Here is a 22,349-nt window from a genome sequence, read left to right as displayed (position 1 = left end):
ACCTGCCTCCAGATTATCAACAACCATCCAAACAACCGTAGGAGTCTGAAAGCGTGTGGTAGAGAACCACACACTGCTTCCATAAAGTTAACCACTTCAGACCCGGACCATTTGGCTGGCAAAAGACAAGAGCACTTTTTGTGATTCGGCACTGCGTCACTTTAACTGACAATTGCGCGGTCGTGCGACATGGCTCCCAAACAAAATTGACGTCCTTTTTTCCCCACAAATAGGAGCTTTCTTTTGGTGGCATTTGATCACCTCTGCGGTTTTTATTTTTTGCGCTATAAACAAAAAAATAGCGTCAATTTTGAAAAAAACGCATTATTTTTTACTTTTTGCTATAATAGATATCCTCCAAAAATATATTTCCTCGGTTCAGGCCGATACGTAGTCTTCTACATATTTTTGGTAAAAAAAAATCTCAATAAGCGTTTGATTGGTTTGGGCAAAAGTTATAGCGTCTACAAAATAGGGGATAGTTTTAATGGCATTTTTATTATTTTTTTTTTTTTTTTTACTAGTAATGGCGGCGATCAGCAATTTTTATCGTGACTGCGACATTATGGCGGACAGATTGGACACTTTTGGCGCTATTTTGGGACCATTCACATTTATACAGCGATCAGCGCGATTAAAAATGCATTGATTACTGTGTAAATGTGACTGGCAGTGAATGGGGGTTAACCACTAGGGGGCGCTGTAAGGGTTAAGTGTGTCCTAGGGAGTGATTCTAATTGTGGGGGGGGAGGGGCTATGTGTGACACGACACTGATTAGCGCTCCCGATTACAGGGACCGGTGATCAGTGTCCTGTCACTAGGCAGAACGCAAGGTCCCATCAGACAACAGATGGCTACAAATGCTTTTCCTCTTATGAACGGACAGGCTGGTGCACAGCTTGACCAATTGCACTGTTCCCCATTTACAGCAGCATCATGGTGGTTGTAGCTGAAATCCTTTTGGGCCCTAGTGTATCTATACATCTATACTCAGACCTTTATTTAAGTCACAATCAACAAGGAAATAAAAAAAAAAGTTTACACTTTCTGCAGTGCAAAATAAAAGTGTCATTAACTTAAACCCACATCATTAAAAACTATCAATAGATTGTGTACTACATTCTGTTCATACTCAGTCCCTATGGGATTAGTTTTCTGCGGTTCTCTGTCTCTCCTTACTGACCATGTCCCCACTGTAGTTGGGTATTTTGCAGAGCAGTGTTGCCAGCTCTGCACATGCTGGGTTTTCAGTGAGTTTCTATGCTAAGCATTCTATCCTATCACATCTGAGCAGCCCATGTGACCAGAGAGTCATACATGTGGGCATATACACAGTGGTAAATGATAGCCCACTCCCTCCCTCCTCCTCCATGCCCACTAACCAGCTAGATACAATGGGGGCGGGACATTACATATTGATTGGAGACTTCACCTTCCTGTTGTTCAAAGACGCAGCCTGAAGGGGTGTGACGCAGCCGGTGACTGGCAGAAATTCGCACACAAATTTACTACTTACTAATCATTTATTGTCTCAAAGGCTGTGTTTTTTTTTTAACATGTCACCAGCAGCAGAGGACTAGAAGTTTCCCTGCAGACAGGTTGGGAAAGATCTGGGTAATGTAACATCTGTATATCGATTAGGAAAAAGGTACTTATAGGTTATTATTTTTAGTAAAATAATTACCAGACCTTCCCAAAACTGTTGCTAGAAGACCGGAAACACACAATTGCCTAAATGTCTTTGCATGAGATCGTATTAACAGCTCCATTCACTGGAAACATCTTATGTCACATCCATATAGCAGGCATCCACAAGCTTTTGGCCATATAGTCTTTTAAAAGGTAAAGAGAAAAGCTTAAAGTGTAATTCCGGACTAAAACTTAATCTAAATTTTTAATCTGCTCCCACCCCCTTCTAACACCTATATTAACTACTCTGAAGAAGAAAGATGCAGATAGTTAGCCATTTTCAGGGCACTCTGGTTTGGTCACCTGACCTTCCCAGTGTCAGCCATCAGATACAGGGTAGAGGAGGGAGTGTTCTGACAATGGATGGAATGCCTGAGCATTTCATCCATTGTCACCCATGGGCTTACTTTGGGCCATCCACTGTCGGCTCTCCCTCCTCTCTCCTCAAGCCACTGCTAGCTGACAGAGGAGCCCATCACGTGCCTGGACTGGAGCGGCCTGAAAATAACTAAGAATGTGTATCTTTCTTCTACAGTGTAGTTTGTATAGGATTTACAAGCAATGGAAGCAGTTTAAAGATTAGCCGGTTTTATCCGAGAATTACACTTTAAAAAGTTATCCTAATAGACAAAGTGGAATCATGAAATCCAATTATGCAACCTTAGTCTAACACAGGCTGACTCAATGCCCAGATCTGCAGTTTGTTGATAGCATGCAAAAATTTACAATGGATTCTTCCCAAATATAAGGATACTATCACATTGCTCTATGGTCTCCTGGAGTGGATCTGCCTCAGAGGGTTTGAGTACTAAGTAATAAAATATTCTCTAAATCATTCTATAGTTATTAGTCGAAAGAACAATGAAGTCTTGTCTATATTCCCATCACACACATTCCTGGATTACAGGCTCATCTGTAGTGGATGCTGTAGTGTTTACTAGCTGGATACTCGATATATCACAGATCAGTACAGAGAAAAAAAAAAGGAGGAGGGGTTAGAAACAATAGAAAGTCCCAAAAGAGGTCCATACCTCAAAAGAGGAGTGGGAATAGTCAGTGGTATACTCCAAAAATGTTTTATTCAAAAATTACAAAATTTGACAGAGAACAATTACAATAGGCAACTGCAAAGGGTTAAAAAAAACAAAATTGTCTATTAAAATGCACATCTTTGGGATCCCAAACACGCCAAACCATTCAAAACATCTGCATAAACTGTCAGACATATAAAGCAATGTGAATAGGGTCACTGGGGGTCCTAGGAAACTGTACTATGCACTAGCCAATGAGTTGCTGCGTGCGCCTTAGTAATGGTCAGCTAGGCCCAAATAGGACCCATACATGGTAGTCATAAACCCTGTCAGGTGATTCAGTGAATAAATGCAGGATGCAGTGGAGTCTCCACGGACCTGAGATACTGACAGAATTCTAGGATTGGTAGAGGTGATTGCAATCAATGTCCAAGCTGAATGTGAACATGCGTATCATGCAGATAAACAGCGCTCCAGACAGCATGTGACTGATGAGCGTAAATCAATCATAACGTGGCTTAAATCCATCAGAGAGGTTCTTGGCCCGTTTTGCAACCATTAGTGGTTTTTGGCCAACAATGGACGCCAACTGTGGGCATCGTGTCAAGATGGCCCGAACCTGGTTCCATTGGTTATCAAACGGAGTTATGATTCTAACTGGATCCGGAATAGAAGATCGAGAAACCTGGCACCTATCCAGAACCAACAGTTCCTCACGTTTCTTCTGGGATGCTCTTTTCCTAGAGCGTTTCAGCACGCGATGTGGGTAGTTTTGTTTTCAAAATCATTTATAGAGCTGAGCAGCCTTATCTTGATATTCAGATTCCAGAGAGCAGTTGCGACATATCCTTAAAAATTGCCCAGTCGGAATACCCTTTATTAAGAATCCTGGATGATGACTAGTCGCCTCCAGTAACGTGTTGACTGCTGTTTCTTTACGGTATGTTTTGGAAATAGGTGTCCATTCTCAATTCTGGATTTGAAGGTCCAAAAAGGAAATCTGATATGGATCGTAGTTAAAGGTTAACTGCATATTCCTGTTATTTTGATTCAATTCAGCCATAAATTGCGTATCAGTGTCTCCCTGTCACAGCATCAGTACATCGTCAATATACCTTAGCCAGAGGGTCACCTGGCTAAGGTACATTGTTGAACAGTATACCACCTCCACCTCCCAGTGCCTCAAATGGAGGCAGGTGTAGGCCCATGGGGCACCCATAGAGGTTCCATAGAGGTCCCCTTAGTCAGGCTCCCATAGCGGTTCCATAGAGGACCCCTTAGACAGGCATGTGATGAAGGGTCTGGCCTCCCCCCTCCAAAGCTAGTGATCACAAAAAAAAGTTCCTTTAAGTGTGTGTGGGCGCCGGACACACATGTCTATGGGAAGCATGACGTTTCTGCAATCATGTGACTGCAGCTGGGAAGCTTGATTGACTTTCTTTAGCGTTTCCTCGGGGCGCAGAGCTGTGTGCCTGAACACTCCCACTGCACAATTATTCTTTGTGTGGTGGTTTATAAATGGCGGAGGCATGAAGCATGTAGGGCGGTGCTTTTAGCTGAACTGCGTCACTTCCCATTTCACTGGTCAACCTGTTCCGGTCCCGCGGCCAGCCATCAGAGACTTCTGTACACCTTCCCAGCCTGCCGCTACTTAGCCTGGAGAACACACAGATTGGACAGTGGAGTGCTTGGGGGGCGATCGCTGCCCGGTCTGCATACAGGTAGGTGGCCAACTGGCCATCCATCCACTGCTCTATTCAGGGCCGCTGATAAGGGGAGACTCCTGGGTTGAGGAGGGGGTCATCAGTTCATCCAGAGGGCCGGGAGACTGTAGTGACTATTTTTTCTATTTCAGCTCCTATGCTGATTTACACTGACCGCATTTGCCGATAGTAAGATTAAAGTCACGGCTCTCTCGGTCCCTGTGCTGCTGGTAGAGGAGTGACTCTGCATTTGACGGGCACAGTGAGCCTGCAATGGACGGGCACAGTGAGCCTGCAATGGACGGGCACAGTGAGCCTGCAATGGACGGGCACAGTGAGCCTGCAATGGACGGGCACAGTGAGCCTGCAATGGACGGGCACAGTGAGCCTGCAATGGACGGGCACAGTGAGCCTGCAATGGACGGGCACAGTGAGCCTGCAATGGACGGGCACAGTGAGCCTGCAATGGACGGGCACAGTGAGCCTGCAATGGACGGGCACAGTGAGCCTGCAATGGACGGGCACAGTGAGCCTGCAATGGACGGGCACAGTGAGCCTGCAATGGACGGGCACAGTGAGCCTGCAATGGACGGGCACAGTGAGCCTGCAATGGACGGGCACAGTGAGCCTGCAATGGACGGGCACAGTGAGCCTGCAATGGACGGGCACAGTGAGCCTGCAATGGACGGGCACAGTGAGCCTGCAATGGACGGGCACAGTGAGTCTGCAATGGACGGGCACAGTGAGTCTGCAATGGACGGGCACAGTGAGCCTGCAATTGACAAGTACAGTGAGGCCCTTTGTTTGCCTCTATTCGGTCCTTGGGGCACTATTCCATCCACAATTCATACTAATGATGGGGTACCATTCCTCCCCCTGACACTAATGATGGGGTGCTATTCCTTCCACTGATACCAACAATGGAGCGCTATTACTTTCATTAAAACCAATGATGGGGCATTGGTTTACTCCCACTGACACTAGTCCCTCTGGCCATACTCTGCCTCCCATAAAGTCTGAAGGACAGTAACCCGGCCCTTTGTTTAAAAGGTTTGGAGACCCTTGCTATAGAGGAACAACACAGGCACCCTCACCGTATGTAAAGCAAGCAGAATACAGATGAGAGAAAAACTGCAATAATTCTGCATTGTTTTTTATAGCCGAGACCTGGGACCCACCACGTGCATCAGAAAATTCAGTTCTAGAACAGGGTCCAAGTCCTTCAGCATTACGCAGAAATACAGCTCTTCAGTGTTGATATAGTTCAACCAATCAAAACTATTATACCTGAAAGTACTTCGTTGTCCCATTTTGGGGTTCGAGGTAATCACTAACTATCATTAACACAAAGTGATGGGAAATATAAAATTTTACATAGGTTACCAGAATAGGAGGTGAAGGTAAATGAGTAGAGGTGAAGACCTCTCATTTTATAGATATTTCCTCTCACTTCATCCTCCATCTCCAGGACAGGAAGCAAAGGGAAATCTCCCCAGAGAGATGCAGATGTCAAAAAACTAAATTACACCCTTCCCTACTCTATTTAAAACTTAAAGCGAAGTTCCAACTACAAACTATTTTTTTTTTTAAACCTTTGAAAAGCATTTAATAAGGCATTGTAACACTCACGTCTTCTATTAAAATTCTCTCTCGATGTCCGGTTTTATCTGTTTTAATAACTTTGATCTTGTTGTTCTGTACGTTCTCATTTTGCTTGTGGGCCAATGAAGCCCACAAGCATCCTGTTGTCGGATACGGTGCTGCTGCTGGACCAGCATGCACCGCCCTGTTCTCGTGCATGTGCAGTAATGCGCCGTAGCGGCACTGTAAAGTATACAGGTTGCCATAACAACGGGCGGCATCGTCGGAAGTGCCCGTCCCGTTGTTATGGCAACCTAGCCCTTGGCGCAGCCCACTGACTCCTGGGAAATGATGACACACATCTCCCAGGAGCAGTAGCAAGCGGAGGCGCAGAGGGAAGGGACGTTAGGAGCCGAGGTGATGGAGTCAGATTTCGAGGGACCACATAGCAACAGGCATAAAAAAGTAAAAAAAAATTTCTCCAAATGTTTATTTTTAATTTAATTTATTTCATGCATATTAATGCCATAATTTTTTTGGGTGGAACTCCACTTTAACAAAAACAGAAAAAACAAAACAAAAACAACACTACCTGCAGTTAAGGTGCACCAGTAGACAAAAAAAAATGTGCTGCTATGAACAATGTTGAATAATGTGCCTGCTATTAAGGTATTCCATTTTCACCCCTCCTCCAGTAAGCTGCCAAAAAACTTGCTCAGGCCAGCATTACATCGCCCTGCCCAATTGTTGACATTGATATGAGGCTTCCTTTACATATTTTTTTGTTAATAATCAGTTAAACAGACAGAGCCAACAAGTGGATAGTTACAATGCATAACAAACGAGTATGTCAAGTAGACGTACATTTTCAAGGCTTACTGCCTCACCGCATATACAGTGGGGCAAAAAAGTATTTAGTCAGCCACCAATTGTGCAAGTTCTCCCACTTAAAAAGATGAGAGAGGCCTGTAATTGTCATCATAGGTATACCTCAACTATGAGAGACAAAATGTGGAAACAAATCCAGACAATCACATTGTCTGATTTTTTAAAGAATTTATTTGAAAATTATGGTGGAAAATAAGTATTTTGTCAATATCAAAAGTTCATCTCAATACTCTGTTATATATCCTTTGTTGGCAATGAGAGAGGTCAAATGTTTTCTTAAGTCTTAACAAGTTGTCACACACTGTTGCTGGTATGTTGGCCCATTCCTCCATGCAGATCTCCTCTAGAGCAGTGATGTTTTGGAGCTGTCGCTGGGCAACACGGACTTTCAACTCCCTCCAAAATTTTTCTATGGGGTTGAGATCTGGAGACTGGCTAGGCCACTCCAGGACCTTGAAATGCTTCTTATGAAGTCACTCCTTCGTTGCCCGGGCGGTATGTTTGGGATCATTGTCATGCTGAAAGACCCAGCCACGTTTCATCTTCAATGCCCTTGCTGATGGGAGGAGGTTTGCACTCAAAATCTCACGATACATGGCCCCATTCATTCTTTCATGTACACGGATCAGTCATCCTGTTCCCTTTGCAGAGAAAAAGCCCCAAAGCATGATGTTGGCACCCCCATGCTTCACAGTAGGTATGGTGTTCTTTGGTTGCAACTCAGCATTCTCTCTCCTCCAAACACGACGAGTTGTGTGTCTACCAAACAGTTCTACTTTGGTTTCATCTGACCATATGACATTCTCCCAATCTTCTTCTGGATCATCCAAATGCTCTCTAGCAAACCTCAGACAGGGCCGGACATGTACTGGCTTAAAGTGGGGGTCCACCTATCTATCATTTTTTTTTTTTTGAGTTCATTCACAAACTTTTCTTCTCAGCATTACATACTCACATATTGTGTGTAATACGTCCGCCTGGGTCAGATTTTGTCGGAAAGAATAACTTATATTATTCACTGCAGGCGGTTTCCATCTTCATTGTGGGCATTTGAAGCCCACAAGCATTTATTTCCTGGATGTGGTGAATGCTGTGCTCCCAGCATTTACCGCTCGTTCCCGCACATGCTCAGTGGCATCCTGGGAAGCCTGAGACTAGCTCCCAGGAGTCTGGGAGAGGCTAGAAACACGCCTACTCCCACGGGAGGAGAACCAGGAAGTGCAAAGAAGAATAGAAAAATAAAAGGTAATTATGGCGATTTAAATTTTTTTAAACGGCATGTCAGCATCTAGGCAAGGAAGAGAATACATACAGATATTGTTCAAAATTTGGGTGGAACTCTGCTTTAAGCAGGGGGACACGTCTGGCACTGCAGGATCTGAGTCCCTGGTGGCGTAGTGTGTTACTGATGGTAGCCTTTGTTACGTTGGTCCCAGCTCTCTGCAGGTCATTCACTAGGTCCCCCCGTGTGGTTCTGTGATTTTTGCTCACCGTTCTTGTGATCATTTTGACCCCACGGGGTGAGATCTTGCGTGGAGCCCCAGATCGAGGGAGATTATCAGTGGTCTTGTATGTCTTCCATTTTCTAATTATTGCTCCCACAGTTGATTTCTTCACACCAAGCTGCTTGCCTATTGCAGATTCAGTCTTCCCAGCCTGGTGCAGGTCTACAATTTTGTTTCTGGTGTCCTTCGACAGCTCTTTGGTCTTCACCATAGTGGAGTTTGGAATGTGACTGTTTGAGGTTGTGGACAGGTGTGTTTTATACTGATAACAAGTTCAAACAGGTGCCATTAATACAGGTAATGAATGGAGGACAGAGGAGCCTCTTAAAGAAGAAGATACATGTCTGTGAGAGCCAGAAATCTTGCTTGTTTGTAGGTGACCAAATACTTATTTTCCACCATAATTTGCAAATAAATTCTTTCAAAAATCAGACAAATGTGATTGTCTGGATTTGTTTCCACATTTTGTCTCTCATAGTTGAGGTATACCTATGATGGCAATTACAAGTCTCTCTCATCTTTTTAAGTGGGAGAACTTGCACAATTGATGGCTGACTAAATACTTTTTTGCCCCACCGTAGCATTATAAAAAGGTGCAATCAAAACAATTCTGGATTCATGTCACAATATAGCATATGAAACCAGCCACACGATTGTGTATAACTACACAAAAAGCCCACTAATAAAGGGCCTTGGATTAAACTGATAAACCAGATCAGAAAAGAAATGCAAATAGTGTAACCATCCAAAACAGGACTACGCCTGGTGGCCAGATAAACATGTAGTCCAAAAAGAGATAAGAAAATCAGAAGAAACGAGAAAAACATTGCTATGAGGCTTCTGCTTTCTCTCATGCCCTGTTTCGGATTCAACAACCCATGCATGCATTTTCTCTTTCATTGCAGTAGCCCTGATCTCAGCTCCACAGATATGAGGTAGATTGTGCACTGTGCATACGCAGTGTTTGAAATCAAGAGAGCGTGTTCTTGTGATGGCGAAGGAAAGCATCAATGGCTGGAGTATTATTTGTGACACAGTAACAATGGAAAAACAGGGAGCTACCATTGCCAGCCTCCTGAGGAAAATGCTAGTTACCTGGCAGTTTCTGATTCAAGTACTTTTGAGTAACAGATCCAGAGCTAGCATACTGTAAATAAGTGCCAGAATTCCTATACTTGCTCCAGGTCAGTGACTTAGATACCATTATAAGCCAAAGTTTCAGCATGACAAGAGATTAGTATTTTCAAAGGAGATTTAAGCAATGGATGACACCTTGATCCTTCACAATGTTTTTCTTTTATAGAGACTATAGCATACAGTATTACCCTAACTCTTAGTTTAGGCTGAAGCACTAGAGCCGCGTTTTTTTGTTTACTTCCAGGTACTTATTTATACGTTATACACAGACAAAAGATCTACTGCCATATGGAATTAGCTTGTGTTGCATGAAAGTAAACAGCAGCTGCCATTGTGATCTCTTTATTAAAGAGTGTAAAAGCGCCTCAGGTTTAAAAATCTTATTCTAAGCCTTTGCAAAAAGCATTTACTCTCCGCTTACCAGATCACTGGGAGAATCTGCATACAAGCCACCGATTTGTAGGTACTTCCCATCCCAGGCAAAGTGAGATCGAATGTGATCAGGTATAGCATTATTCTCAATCCTGTTGGGCAAGTTGGATCCAAGCAAGAAGTCGCTGCTCAGGTCTGCAATGACAACATTTAGGTTGACGGCCTTCTGACGCTGCAAAGAAAAAACAATTGATATATTAAAACACGACAAACGCAGGAATACGAACCTAGCAACAGATATCTGTATTTTTTTCTTTTTTTATGCCGAGTGAATGTGTAACATGTCCTAGTGCTTTAAAATCGGATGGCGTGTGTGTGTGTTAAATTACAATTGCCAAATGATTTGTAATTCTGGTCAGCCAGTTTTGTGATTTGCACAACTCTGCCACACTGCATAGTCAGAAAGAGGACTATCCTGGATGAGCTTTAAAAAATTCCCAATTCACCTCTCAGCCTGTACAAAGGACAATTATTCAGCATCACCACCAGCAGACTGGAGACTTCTATCTATTCCTGGCACTGTCTCCCGATTGTCCCCCTCCACCCCAGCAAGGTACACTCCTCAATCCTTGCCAATTTGAGCACTGTTTCCAGGTATGTGGGAGCATACCCTCACCCATGTGATGGAGCTTGTTCCTGAACGGACAATACCTATGGTCTCTTTAAAATTGAAAAAGGAAACAGTAGAGTTATCTCCCTATTTATGCAATACAACAGAAGTGTGCGGTATACACGATTGTCTAAGCAGAATTGGAAATCATTTTGGCAGAGTAAAACGTTAACCCAGAAACAAAATTAATTATACTGCTGCTTACTAATCCATAGATGTAGTAACTGCATTGGTTTTCTTTTGTGGTCTTTTTTCCTCTATTTTCACCTGATGATAGAGCCAGTTGCCACCTGAAGTGCATTTAAATCTGTATGTGCATCTAATACCACCCTTTCCCCAAATTGACAAAGCTGTTGTCTAAAGGTGTCTCTGTTGTTCCTCCATCCAGAATGGAGACACCATAAAACAGGAAGTATGTTACTGGTCAGATAACCAGGTAAAAGGAAAGGGAAAAAAAAAAAGTTTTAAAAACAGAAAACTAATAAACCACATTTAAGGATGGACAAGATGCAACATATTACATTTTTTGGGGGGTTAAATACTGCGTGAAATTACCCTTTAAGGTATCAATACATAGATCAACCGCATTACTTTAAAGAGTAAAACAGGAAACGTGGAACAAAAAGGTTATGTAGTAAACCTGCTCAGCTATTTTTCGTAATTGTGTTATGTACAACAAAGGTCTTCAGTAATGCTGAAATCACCATTTACCTTCTCCCGGTCCAAATGGATTCCACTGATCTCAAAATCAAATAGAAACAATTCAGCTACTCGCCTTTAAAAAAAAAAAAAAAAACAGTACAGAACTTTCACCTTTTTTACGTCAGCAAAGATACTTTACTTACAACAAAATTCATCACTGTAATATTATATACAGTAACACCTTGAATTGCAAATAACTTGGTCTGCAAGGTTTTTACAAGAAGAGCAAATTCTTTTTATAAATCTTAACTTAATAAAATGAGCAAAGTTTTGCAATAGAAGTAGCTTGGGATCCGACTTGTGGGACTCCAAGTCGCGTGACATGTGAAATCCCATTTTGGTCAATAAGAGCTGTCTTAACCACCGGCCCATAGCCGAATGATGGCTACAGGGCGGTTCGATAACTCTGGGAGGGCGTACTATGACGTCCTCCCAGAATCAAGCTCCCGCGAGCCCCCTGGGGCGCGCACACGGGAGCATCCGTGACCTGGACCCGGCGCATCACGGATCATGGTAAATGGCCGCTGACAGCCGCCGTTTACCACGTGATGACGTGAGCGATCACATGTAAACCAACCGGCGTGATATCCGGTTTCTCTCTCCCTTCTCCATACAGTGTGAGCAGAGAGGGGAGAGATCGGATGCAGCAGCGCTGTGGGCTGAATGTGTAGTGCCCACAGCGCTGCTCAGTGACAAATCCAGCACTCATCCATCCCTCTGTATAAGCCATCCACACTCAGCCAACCCGCCATCCACGCTCAGCCATCCCTCTGTCATACTTATCCACCCATACTCAGCAATACTCATCCATCCATGCTCAGCCATCCCATCCACCCCCAGCCATATTCAGCCGTACTCAGCCATACCGCGCTGTACCCTGCCATGCTCAGCCATACTCGGCCATACCCAGCCGTACTCAACCTCTGTATGTGGCCAGGCTGTGGAAGTCTCCCACATGTGGGATCAACATACTCAGGAGGAGTAGGAGAATTTATTTTGGGGTGTCATTTTTGGTATGTACATGCTATATGTTAGAAATATTGTATGAATGGACAACTTTATATTTAAAAAAAAAAAAAAAAAATGCGTTTTCATTTTCTTTCCACATTTTCCAAAAAATTGTAGAAAAAAGTGACATATTCAAAAGACTCATTATGCCTCATAGATTATACGTTGGGGTGTTTACTTTCCAAAACGGGGGCATTTTTGGGGCGTTTCCATTGTCCTGGTGCTCCAGGGCCTTCAAAAGTGTTAGATGTGTAATTTATGCTCCAGAATACCTGATGGCGCTCCCTGCATGCTGGGCCTCTCCATGTGGCCATACTGTGTAAAAGTCTCACACATGTGGTATCGCCATACTCGGGAGGAATAGCAGAATGTGTTTTGGGGTGTAATCTGTGGTATGCATATGCTCTGTGTGAAAAAATAACCTGCTAATATAACAAGTTTGTGAAAAAAAGGAAAAATAAATAATCTTGATTTTGCAAAGAATTGTGGGAAAAAAATGACAATTTAAAAAAACTCACCATGCCCCTTTCTAAATACCTTGGAATGTCTACTTTCCAAAAAGAGGTCATTTGGGGGGTATTTGTACTTTTCTGGCTTGTTAGGGTCTCAAGAAATTAGAAATAGGCTGTCAGTACTTCAGGTGTGATCAATTTTCAGAGATTGGCACCATAGCTTGTGGACTCTATAAATTTCACAAAGACCAAATAATATACACCAATTTGGGTTATTTTTACCAAAGATATGTAGCAGTATAAATTTTGGGCAAAATTTATGAAGAAAAATTACTAATTTGCAAAATTTTATAACAGAAAGGAAGAAAAATGCATTTTTTTTTTTTTTACAGAATTTTCAGTCTTTTTTCTTTTATAGCGCAAAAAATTAAAAGCCCAGCGGTGATTAAATGCCACCAAAAGAAAGCTCTATTTGTGTGAAAAAAAGGACAAACATTTCATATGGTTACAGTGTTGCATGACTGAGTAATTGTCATTCAAAATGTGAGAGCTCGAAAGCTGAAAACTGGTCTGGTTAGGAAGGGGGTTTAAGTGCCTAGTGGGCAAGTGGTTAATTAGCACTACTGAAGTTGCCCCAACTTTAGAAAAGGTTCCTGCACTACTTCAAGGCGACTTCTATCCGACTTGTGCCCATAGACTAAGGAGGGTTTGTGAAAAAAAAAATGCTTATGCTCAAAAAAGCTTAATAAAAATGTGCACAAAAAATGAACAAGCTTCCTCAAGCTGAAATAAAAGCTCAAATGCCTGTAAAAGCAGCTTTTTTTTTTTTGGAGCTGCAGGGTACATGAGCCCTAAGTCAGATCCTCATCTTAATTGATGTGATTTGGATCCGACATTACAGGAAGATTACCCAGGCATTCCCTGAAGTTGCCTTGAAGTCACATTGCTATAATCGTTATATATGGACTATAGACTGAGAGACTTATGAATAAACGGTTGTGGAACAAATCGTCTGGAGTTTCCATAATTTCTTGTGGGGAAATTCACTTTGCTATACGAGTGCTTTGGATTACAAGCATGTTTCCGGAATCTATTATGCTCGCACTCCAAGGTTTTACTGAATATATATATTATATATGTCCATGTAAGAGTATTGGTTGAACAATGTGATGAAAAAAATGATAAGTCCAAAATGTAAAAATAGTGAATGAAACAAGTGTTAACGCATGTCCATACATAATAAGCAGGACGATAATGGATGGTTGGAGACCCACAGGACCCGGTGAGTGTAGTGTAGATCCGTAATGCTACGCTGGCATCAACGATATTAAACATCCAAACAATGAAGAAGATGGGTACTCTTACCGGAAGAGGTGGACTCCCCTGTCAGTGACATGGAGTCAATCAGGCAATTGGCCCCATCGGGCTAGGAGAGGAAATCCAAGGTGTAGAAGCAGGCAAGATGAACTTCCGTCACCAGGAACGCCAAGGAACACACGGTGGGTGCCAAGGATATTAATTTTTTTCATCACATTGTTCAACCAATACTCTTACATGGACTTATGTAGGTTGTTTTAGTTATATTATTGTTTAGTGCTGCATTTTTAAATTATATTTTCAGTTGTTTGTCACAACGTATGCTGCTGCTTACTCACCTTTGTCCTTTATAGAACGCAGTGTTTTGTTACTTATTACTATATTATATATGTGCAACGCCTTATTTTGACTCATGAGAAAATACAAGACTTTTGTGTCGCCTTAATATGGTTGCAAGAGTGAAAAAGGTTTTAATGCATTATCTGCATTAATGGTAAAGAAAATAACAAAACACTTACAATAGCAGTGCCCCTACCAGCCCCCTTAACCACTTGCCGACCGGCTCACGTCGATATATGTAGGCAGAATGGCTCTTCTGCGCAAACTGACGTACCTGTAAGTCAGTCCGTAAAAGCAGGATAGCGAACACGTGGGAGCGTGCCTGAGGGTCTCGTGGACTTGATGTCCGCTGGTGACCCGCGATCGCGGCAGAACGGGGAACTATGTAAAAAAGGCATTTCCCCGTTCTGCCTAGTGACATGACCGGGATCTACCGTTCCCAGTGATCTGTCATGTTGTAGTGAGCCCATCCCCCTACAATCAGAACACACTGAGGGAACTCACTTAACCCCTTGATCGCCCCCTAGTGTTAACCCCTTCCCTGCCAGTGTAATTTTTACATTGATCAGTGCATTTTTATAGCACTGATCAATGTAATAATGTCACTGGTCCCCAAAAAGTGTAATTTTGGGTCAGATTTGTCCGCCGCAATCCCACTAAAAAAACACAGATCGCCGCAATTACCAGTAAAAACAATAAAAAATAAATAAAAGTCTCTAAATCTAACCCCTATTTTGTAGACACGATAACTTTTGTGCAAACCAATCAATATATGCCTATTGCAATTTTTTTTTTATATATATATATGTATTATAGCAGAAAGTAAAAAAAATAAGTTTTTTTTTCAAAATTGACGCTCTTTTTTTTTTGTTTATAGCGCAAAAAATAAAACCCATAGAGGTGATCAAATAGCACCAAAAGAAAGCTCCATTTGTGGAAAAAAAAGGAAGTTAAATTTTGTTTGGGTACAGCGTCGCACGACCGCGCAATTTTCAGTTAAATTGATGCAGTGCTGTATTGCAAAAAATGCTCTGATCATTAAGGGGGTAAAACCTTCTGGGGCTGAAGTGGTTAAACATTTACCATAGCCCTGTATGGATCCAGCACTGTGCCTAGCTTCAGTTATCATTTCTCTTCCCCCACAGACTTGTTGTTCTTACTGATGTCAGGCATATCACGAGGAGGGAGCCAAATCTCGCTGTGTGTGAAAAGGGATGCACACAGCCCGGCTTGGGAGCGAGTCTGGATGTCTGCCCCCCTAGCAAGAGGCTTGCCGGGGGGGGAGGGGGGGGGCAGACACAGAAAAGGGGGAGCGGACAGTGCCAGCAGGGGACCCCAAAAGAGGTTTTGGCCCACTCTGAGCAAAACTACTACACGGAGGAGGGAAGTATACCAGGATTGTTAGTTTAATAAAAAAGATAAAAAAAAAAAAAAAAATAAAAAAAAAACAAACACACGTTTACAACCACTCTATAGGGTGATATAATATATACAATATACCTGGTCTCAGGATCCAGAGAATCCATAAGAGCTTTGTTTTGCAGAAGTTCTCTCAAACTTTGACATAATTCCACATTGGTGTTCAACCTTCAACAGAATAAAAGCAACATCTGAAATAAATATTTTCTTCAAAACCTAAAGGGCAACCAAAACCCATTGATTTAATGGTTTCCCAAAACCAGCATCCCAACTTTTTTGGAATTGGGGCTATGTTCTTTTTGACTGCGGCGCGCGGCGAATGTTCTAGCTGCAGATGACTGGCCCGTATGACCGATAGCTTTCTAGCCTGCTTGCAAATGTGGGTTCAGACCAGAGTCTGAGCACAAACGAGCTGATCACTGTTAAGCATTGTTACTACAGTGATCACTGCTAGCTTCCAGGTCTCATGCAAAGCACCTACCCTGTTGCATAGTAAACACAGGAGGTCTTCAGTATTAAAATCAATGGATCAGTATATGGCCAGGAAACTAGCAGTTTTAGAAGAAAAGGGTCAGCAATGGCTATCAAGTTTTCATGACACCAAGAGAAAATAGGTGACAGGGGAGGGAGCTCCAGCAGATTGTCAGCCTCAGGTCTGTTCCTATGTGCTGTAAAGGGGAAGGGGGGGGGGGGGGGGTCTTTTCCCTCCAATCAGCTGAGAGAGCTCTACACCTCTGCAGACTTTACTTTCAGCTCTCCACCCCCTATTTTCTGACAGCTCAGACAAGATTTTAAACTCTGAACAGATGTAGAGAAGAGAAGACTGCAAGTAAAACAGGTACAACTTGTGTAAGAGGATTTGTTTCCTCTGTGTATCACCTAAGTCCAGTCACCTCACTGGCTTTATGTAAAAGGTTTACAATCACCGCTCTGTGCAAGTTGTACCTATAGGTAAGCCTAGAATAAGGCTTAACTATAGGTACTGTAAATATCTCCTGAACGTGCACAGTTTTGAAGATATTTACTGTATACTGCGCCAATGACGTCATTGGCGCATGCGCTGTGTAGAAATGGCCTCCTGTGCTGTTTATTCAGGAGCGAGTGCCGTGACTGGCGGCTCCCGCACGCAAGTGACATCATGTGGCTCCGGCCAGTCACAGAGCCAGAGTCCGCGGCCCCGGCAGGAAGAGGGGTGAAGATGGATGCGGCCTGCAGCAGGGACGGCGCGGGCCTTGTTTGCAGGTAAGCGTCACATAATGTGCTAGTATGTGATACATACTAGCACATTATGCTTTCATTTTGCAGGGAAAAAGAAAGGAAGAAATCAGGGTTTACTTCCTCTTTAAAACCTCTATTAGGTAGTTCTAGCCTGGACCTCAAGAGTCCCTAAAGGGCTTAAATACAGCAGCTTTAAGCTTATTAAATGCTTTCCAAAAAACGTGCGGAATCTGATGCTTTCTAAACTAAACTTCAAAAGCTAACATTAATAAATGTACAAGTGTTAAGGATATAAATCACATACTGCAAACTGAGTTTTCTATTCACAGCAGTTAAAGACATTCTAAGCAACTTTCAAAAGATGAGAATGGTACTGAAAGCTGAAGCAATCTGTTAGAACAGAACCACTGGCACCCAGTCAAAGCAGTAGTTACAATGCATAGCAGACTAAAGAGCAAAATGTGGCAGAGACATAGGTGACATACTTCTCCACCATGGTACCTATGTTCCTACAGGCTTCCTCAGCTGCATCTCTGAATGAGGAGTCAGGGTGAGCGGCCTTGACAAAGTCAGCCTGCAGAGATCAGAACATCTTATTAGTCATGAAAGAAACTAAAACATAAAAAACAGATCTATTAAAATGGAGGACGCAAGAAAAAAAAAAAAATTTCAATTAGAATGTAATAAACAGAGCACCAGTCTACAGTAACTGCATCACTACCATTTCACTAATACAGTAAGGGAAAAAAGTATTTGATCCCCTGCTGATTTTTTATGTTTGCCCACTGACAAAGAAATTTTAATGGCAGATTTATTTTAACAGTGAGAGACAGAATAAAATAAAAAATCCAGAAAAAAGCATTTCAAAAAAAGTTATAAATTCAATTTGCATTCTCATGAGTGAAATAAGTATTTGACCCCTTCGCAAAACATGACATAGTACTTGGTGGCCAAAATCCTTGTTGGCAATCACAGAGGTCAGACGTTTAGGCCACTTTCACAAAGAGGCGTTTTTCAGGCACTTTAGCGCTAAAAATAGCGCCTGAAAACTGCCTCACCTGCAGCCCCAGTGTGAGAGCCCGAGTGCTTTCACACTGGAGCGGTGCGCTTGCAGGAGGAGAAAAAAAGTCCTGCAAGCAGCATCTCTGGGGCGGTGTGGGAGTGTTGTATACACCGCTCCTAAACCGGCCCTGCCCATTGAAATCAATGGGCAGCGCTGCCGAAGTGCCTGCAAAGCGCCTTCGGCAGCTGTGCTTTAAACCCCTTTGGGGGGGGGTTTAAAAGCGCGCCGCTTAAACAGTGGTAAAGCGCCGCTAAAACTAGCTACTGCCCCCACTGCCTCAGGAGGGGATTTTGTTGCACTCATCTTTGCAGATCCTCTACAAGTCATTAAGGTTTGGCAATTCGAACCTTCAGCTTCTATGGGATTAAGGTCTGGAGACTGGCTAGGCCACTCAAGGAGCTCAAAGTGCTTCTTCTTGAGCCACTCCTTTGTTTCCTTGGCTGTGTGCTTTGGGTCATTGTCATGCTGGAATACCCATCCACGACCCATTTTCAATGCCCTGCTAGAGGGAAGGAGGTTCTCACCCAAGATTCGATGGCCCCATCCATCATCCCTTTGATGCGGTGAAGTTGTCCCCTTAGCAGAAAAATACCCCCCAAGCATGTTTCCACCTCCATGTTTGACGGTGGGGGATGGTGTTCTTGGGGTCATAGGCAGCATTCCTCCTTCTCCTCCAAACACGGCTGAGTTTAGTTGATGCCAAAGAGCTTGATTTTGGTCTCATCTGACCACAACACTTTCACCCAGTTCTCTGAATCATTCAGATGCTCATTAGCAAATTAGCAAACTTCAGATGGGGCCTGTACATGTGCTTTCTTGAGCAGGGGGACCTTGCGGGCGCTGCAGGATTTCAGTCCTTAGTGTGTTACCAATTGTTTTCTTAGCGACTATGGTCCCAGTTGCCTTGAGGTCATTGAAAAGATTCTCCCGTGTTGTTCTGGGTCGATTTCTCCCCTTTCTTATGAGCACTGAAACTCCACGAGATGAGATCCTGCATGAAGCCCCAGACCGAGGGAGATTGACAGTTATTTTGTGTTTCTGTTGTTACCCTCTCACCAAGCTTCTTGCTGGCTGTCTTGTAGCCCATTCCAGCTTTGTGTAGGTCTACAATCTTGTCCCTGACATCCTTGGACAGCTCTTTGGTCTTTGCTAGATTGGAATCTGATTGATTGCTTCTGTGGACAGGTGTCTTTTATACAGGTAGCAAGCTGAGATACGAGCACTCCCTTTAATAGAGTGCCCCTAATCCCAGCTTGTTACCTGTATAGAAGACACCTGGGAGCCAGAAATCTTGTGGATTGATAGGGGGTCAAATATTTATTTCACTCATTAAAATGCAAATCAATTTATAACTTTTTTTAAATGTGTTTTTTTGGATATTTTTGTGGTTATTCTGTCTCTCACTGTTAAAATAAACCTACCATTAAAATTATAAAGCGATCATTTCCTTGTCAGTGGGCAAACGTACAAAATCAGCACATTGTATACAGTAAAGCTGCATCCCATTCTTCACACAATGCAGTGGCAAGAACTGATACAATGAACTACAGGTGCCCACCTATAGCCAATTAAAATCTTTTGAATACACAGCTATTACCTATATAGGAACGTATGGATGTTTGAAATTAGATTGTATTTATTTCCTGTGAAGCACTGACATATTCCACAAAGTTTTACAGAGAATACTGAATAATTCACATTTACACATACAGTGGGGAAGGAAAGTATTCAGACCCCCTTAACTTTTTCACTCTTTGTTATATTGCAGCCATTTGCTAAAATCATTTAAGTTCATTTTTTTTCTCATTAATGTACACACAGCAGCCCATATTGACAGAAAAACACAGAATTGTTGACATTTTTTGCAGATTTATTAAAAAAGAAAAACTAAAATATCTCATGGTCCTAAGTATTCAGACCCTTTGCTGTGACACTCATATATTTAACTCAGGTGCTGTCCATTTCTTCTGATCATCCTTGAGATGGTTCTACGCCTTCATTTGAGTCCAGCTGTGTTTGATTATACTGATTGGATTTGATTAGGAAAGCCACACACCTGTCTATATAAGACCTTACAGCTCACAGTGCATGTCAGAGAAAATGAGAATCATGAGGTCAAAAGGAACTGCCTGAAGAGCTCAGAGACAGAATTGTGGCAAGGCACAGATCTGGCCAAGGTTACAAAAAAATTTCTGCTGCACTTAAGGTTCCTAAGAGCACAGTGAACTCCATAATCCTTAAATGGAAGACGTTTGGGATGACCAGAACCCTTCCTAGAGCTGGTCATCCGGCCAAACTCAGCTATCGGGGGAGAAGAGACTTGGTGAGAGAGGTAAAGAAGAACCCAAAGATCACTGTGGCTGAGCTCCAGAGATGGAGATGGGAGAAAGTTGTACAAAGTCAACCATCACTGCAGCCCTCCACCAGTCGGGGATCTATGGCAGAGTGGCCCGACGGAAGCCTCTCCTCAGTGCAAGACACATGAAAGCCCGCATGGAGTTTGCTAAAAAGACATCTGAAGGACTCCAAGATGGTGAGAAATAAGATTCTCTGGTCTGATGAGACCAAGATAGAACTTTTTGGCCCTCATTCTAAGCGGTATGTGTGGAGAAAACCATGCACCTGTCCAATACAGTCCCAACAGTGAAGCATGGTGGTGGAAGCATCATGCTGTGGGGGTGTTTTTCAGCTGCAGGGACAGGACGACTGGTTGCAATCGAGGGAAAGATGAATGCGGCCAAGTACAGGGATATCCTGGACGAAAACCTTCTCCAGAGTGCTCAGGACCTCAGACTGGGCCGAAGGTTTACCTTCCAACAAGACAATGACCCTAAGCACAAAGCTAAAATAACGAAGGAGTGGCTTCACAACAACTTCGTGACTGTTCTTGAATGGCTCAGCCAGAGCCCTGACTTAAACCCAATTGAGCATCTCTGGAGAGACCTAAAAATGGCTATCCACCAAGGTTTACCATCCAACCTGACAGAACTGGAGAGGATCTGCAAGGAGGAATGGCAGAGGATCCCCAAATCCAGGTGTGAAAAACTTGTTGCATCTTTCCCAAAAAGACTCATGGCTGCATTATATCAAAAGGGTGCTTCTACTAAATACTGAGCAAAGGGTCTGAATACTTAGGACCATGTGATATTTCAGTTTTTCTTTTTTAATAAATCTGCAAAAATGTCAACATCTCTGTGTTTTTCTGTCAATATGGGGTGTTGTGTGTACATTAATGAGGAAAAAAATGAACTTAAATGATTTTAGCAAATGGCTGCAATATAACAAAGAGTGAAAAATTTAAGGGGGTCTGAATACTTTCCGTCCCCGCTGTATATGAAATAAGACTGTTTGACTAAAATCCACTTATATATATGTAAACTTTATCTTCCCGCAAGGTTTAGGAGTGTGTCTATGGGAATGTTTGATCATTCTTCCAGAAGCCCATTTGTTCGGTCAGGCCCTGATGTGGACGAGAAGGCCTGGCTCGCAGTCTCCGCTCTAATTCATACCAAAGGTGTTCTATCGGGTCAAGTTCCTCCACCCCAGACTCACTCATCCATGTATTATGGACCTTGCTTCGTGCACTGGTCCAAATCATTTGGTGGAGGGGGGATTATGGTGTGGGGTTGTTTTTCAGGGGTTGGGCTTGACCCCTTAGTTCCAGTGGAGGGAACTCTTAAGGCATCAGCATACCAAAACATTTTGGACAATTTCATGCTCCCAACTTTGTGGGAACAATTTGGGGATGGCCCCTTCCTGTTCCAACATGACTGTACACCAGTGCACAAAGCAAGGTCCATAAAGACATAGATGAGCGTGTTTGGCTGGAGGAACATGATTGGCCTGCACAGAGTCCTAAACCCAATAGAACACCTTTGGGTTGAAATAAAGCAGAGACTGCGAGCCAGTGCCTGACCTCACAAATGCGTTTCTGGAATAACAGTCAAGCATTCCCATAGACACATTCCTAAACCTTGTGAACAGCCTTCCCAATAGAGTTGAAGCTGTTAATGCCGAAAAGGTGGGCCAACTAAGTATTGAACCCTGTGGACTAAGACTGGGATGCCATGAAAGTTCATGTGCGTGTAAAGGCAGGCGTCCCAGTACTTTTGGTAATATAGTGTATGGGTAGTCCTTATTTCACAAGGATCAGAAGGGATGTGATTCAGTAGTTGAGCAAAAAACTAGGCAGGGCTGACAGCCCCAACCGTAAAAATGCTATGTGCTGTCAGCCCACAACGGGATTCGGGAGAA

The 22,349-nt window shown here is 43.0% G+C and overlaps 1 protein-coding gene across 3 annotated transcripts in view; it reads right to left on the bottom strand.

Moving 5' to 3' along the window:
- MIPEP (mitochondrial intermediate peptidase) overlaps window positions 1-22,349 on the bottom strand; it is a 236,515-nt gene that overhangs the window by 181,066 nt on the left and 33,100 nt on the right. For all 3 annotated transcript variants that reach the window (XR_012241497.1, XM_073613434.1, XM_073613433.1), the window contains exons 3-6: window positions 17,518-17,606; window positions 15,896-15,982; window positions 11,289-11,352; window positions 9,957-10,139 (exon numbers count right to left, since the gene is read on the bottom strand). Coding sequence is in view for 2 of the 3 variants with exons in the window: in XM_073613434.1 (XP_073469535.1) it covers window positions 9,957-10,139; window positions 11,289-11,352; window positions 15,896-15,982; window positions 17,518-17,606 (423 nt within the window). In the remaining variant the exon portion in view is untranslated. The remainder of the gene's footprint in view (window positions 1-9,956; window positions 10,140-11,288; window positions 11,353-15,895; window positions 15,983-17,517; window positions 17,607-22,349) is intronic.

The sequence above is a fragment of the Aquarana catesbeiana genome, linkage group LG02 (genome assembly GCF_042186555.1).
Source record: "Aquarana catesbeiana isolate 2022-GZ linkage group LG02, ASM4218655v1, whole genome shotgun sequence".
NCBI lineage: Eukaryota > Metazoa > Chordata > Amphibia > Anura > Ranidae > Aquarana > Aquarana catesbeiana.
The sequence above is the reverse complement of the archived record's forward strand: the minus strand, read 5'-3'. Positions and strand labels throughout refer to the sequence as shown.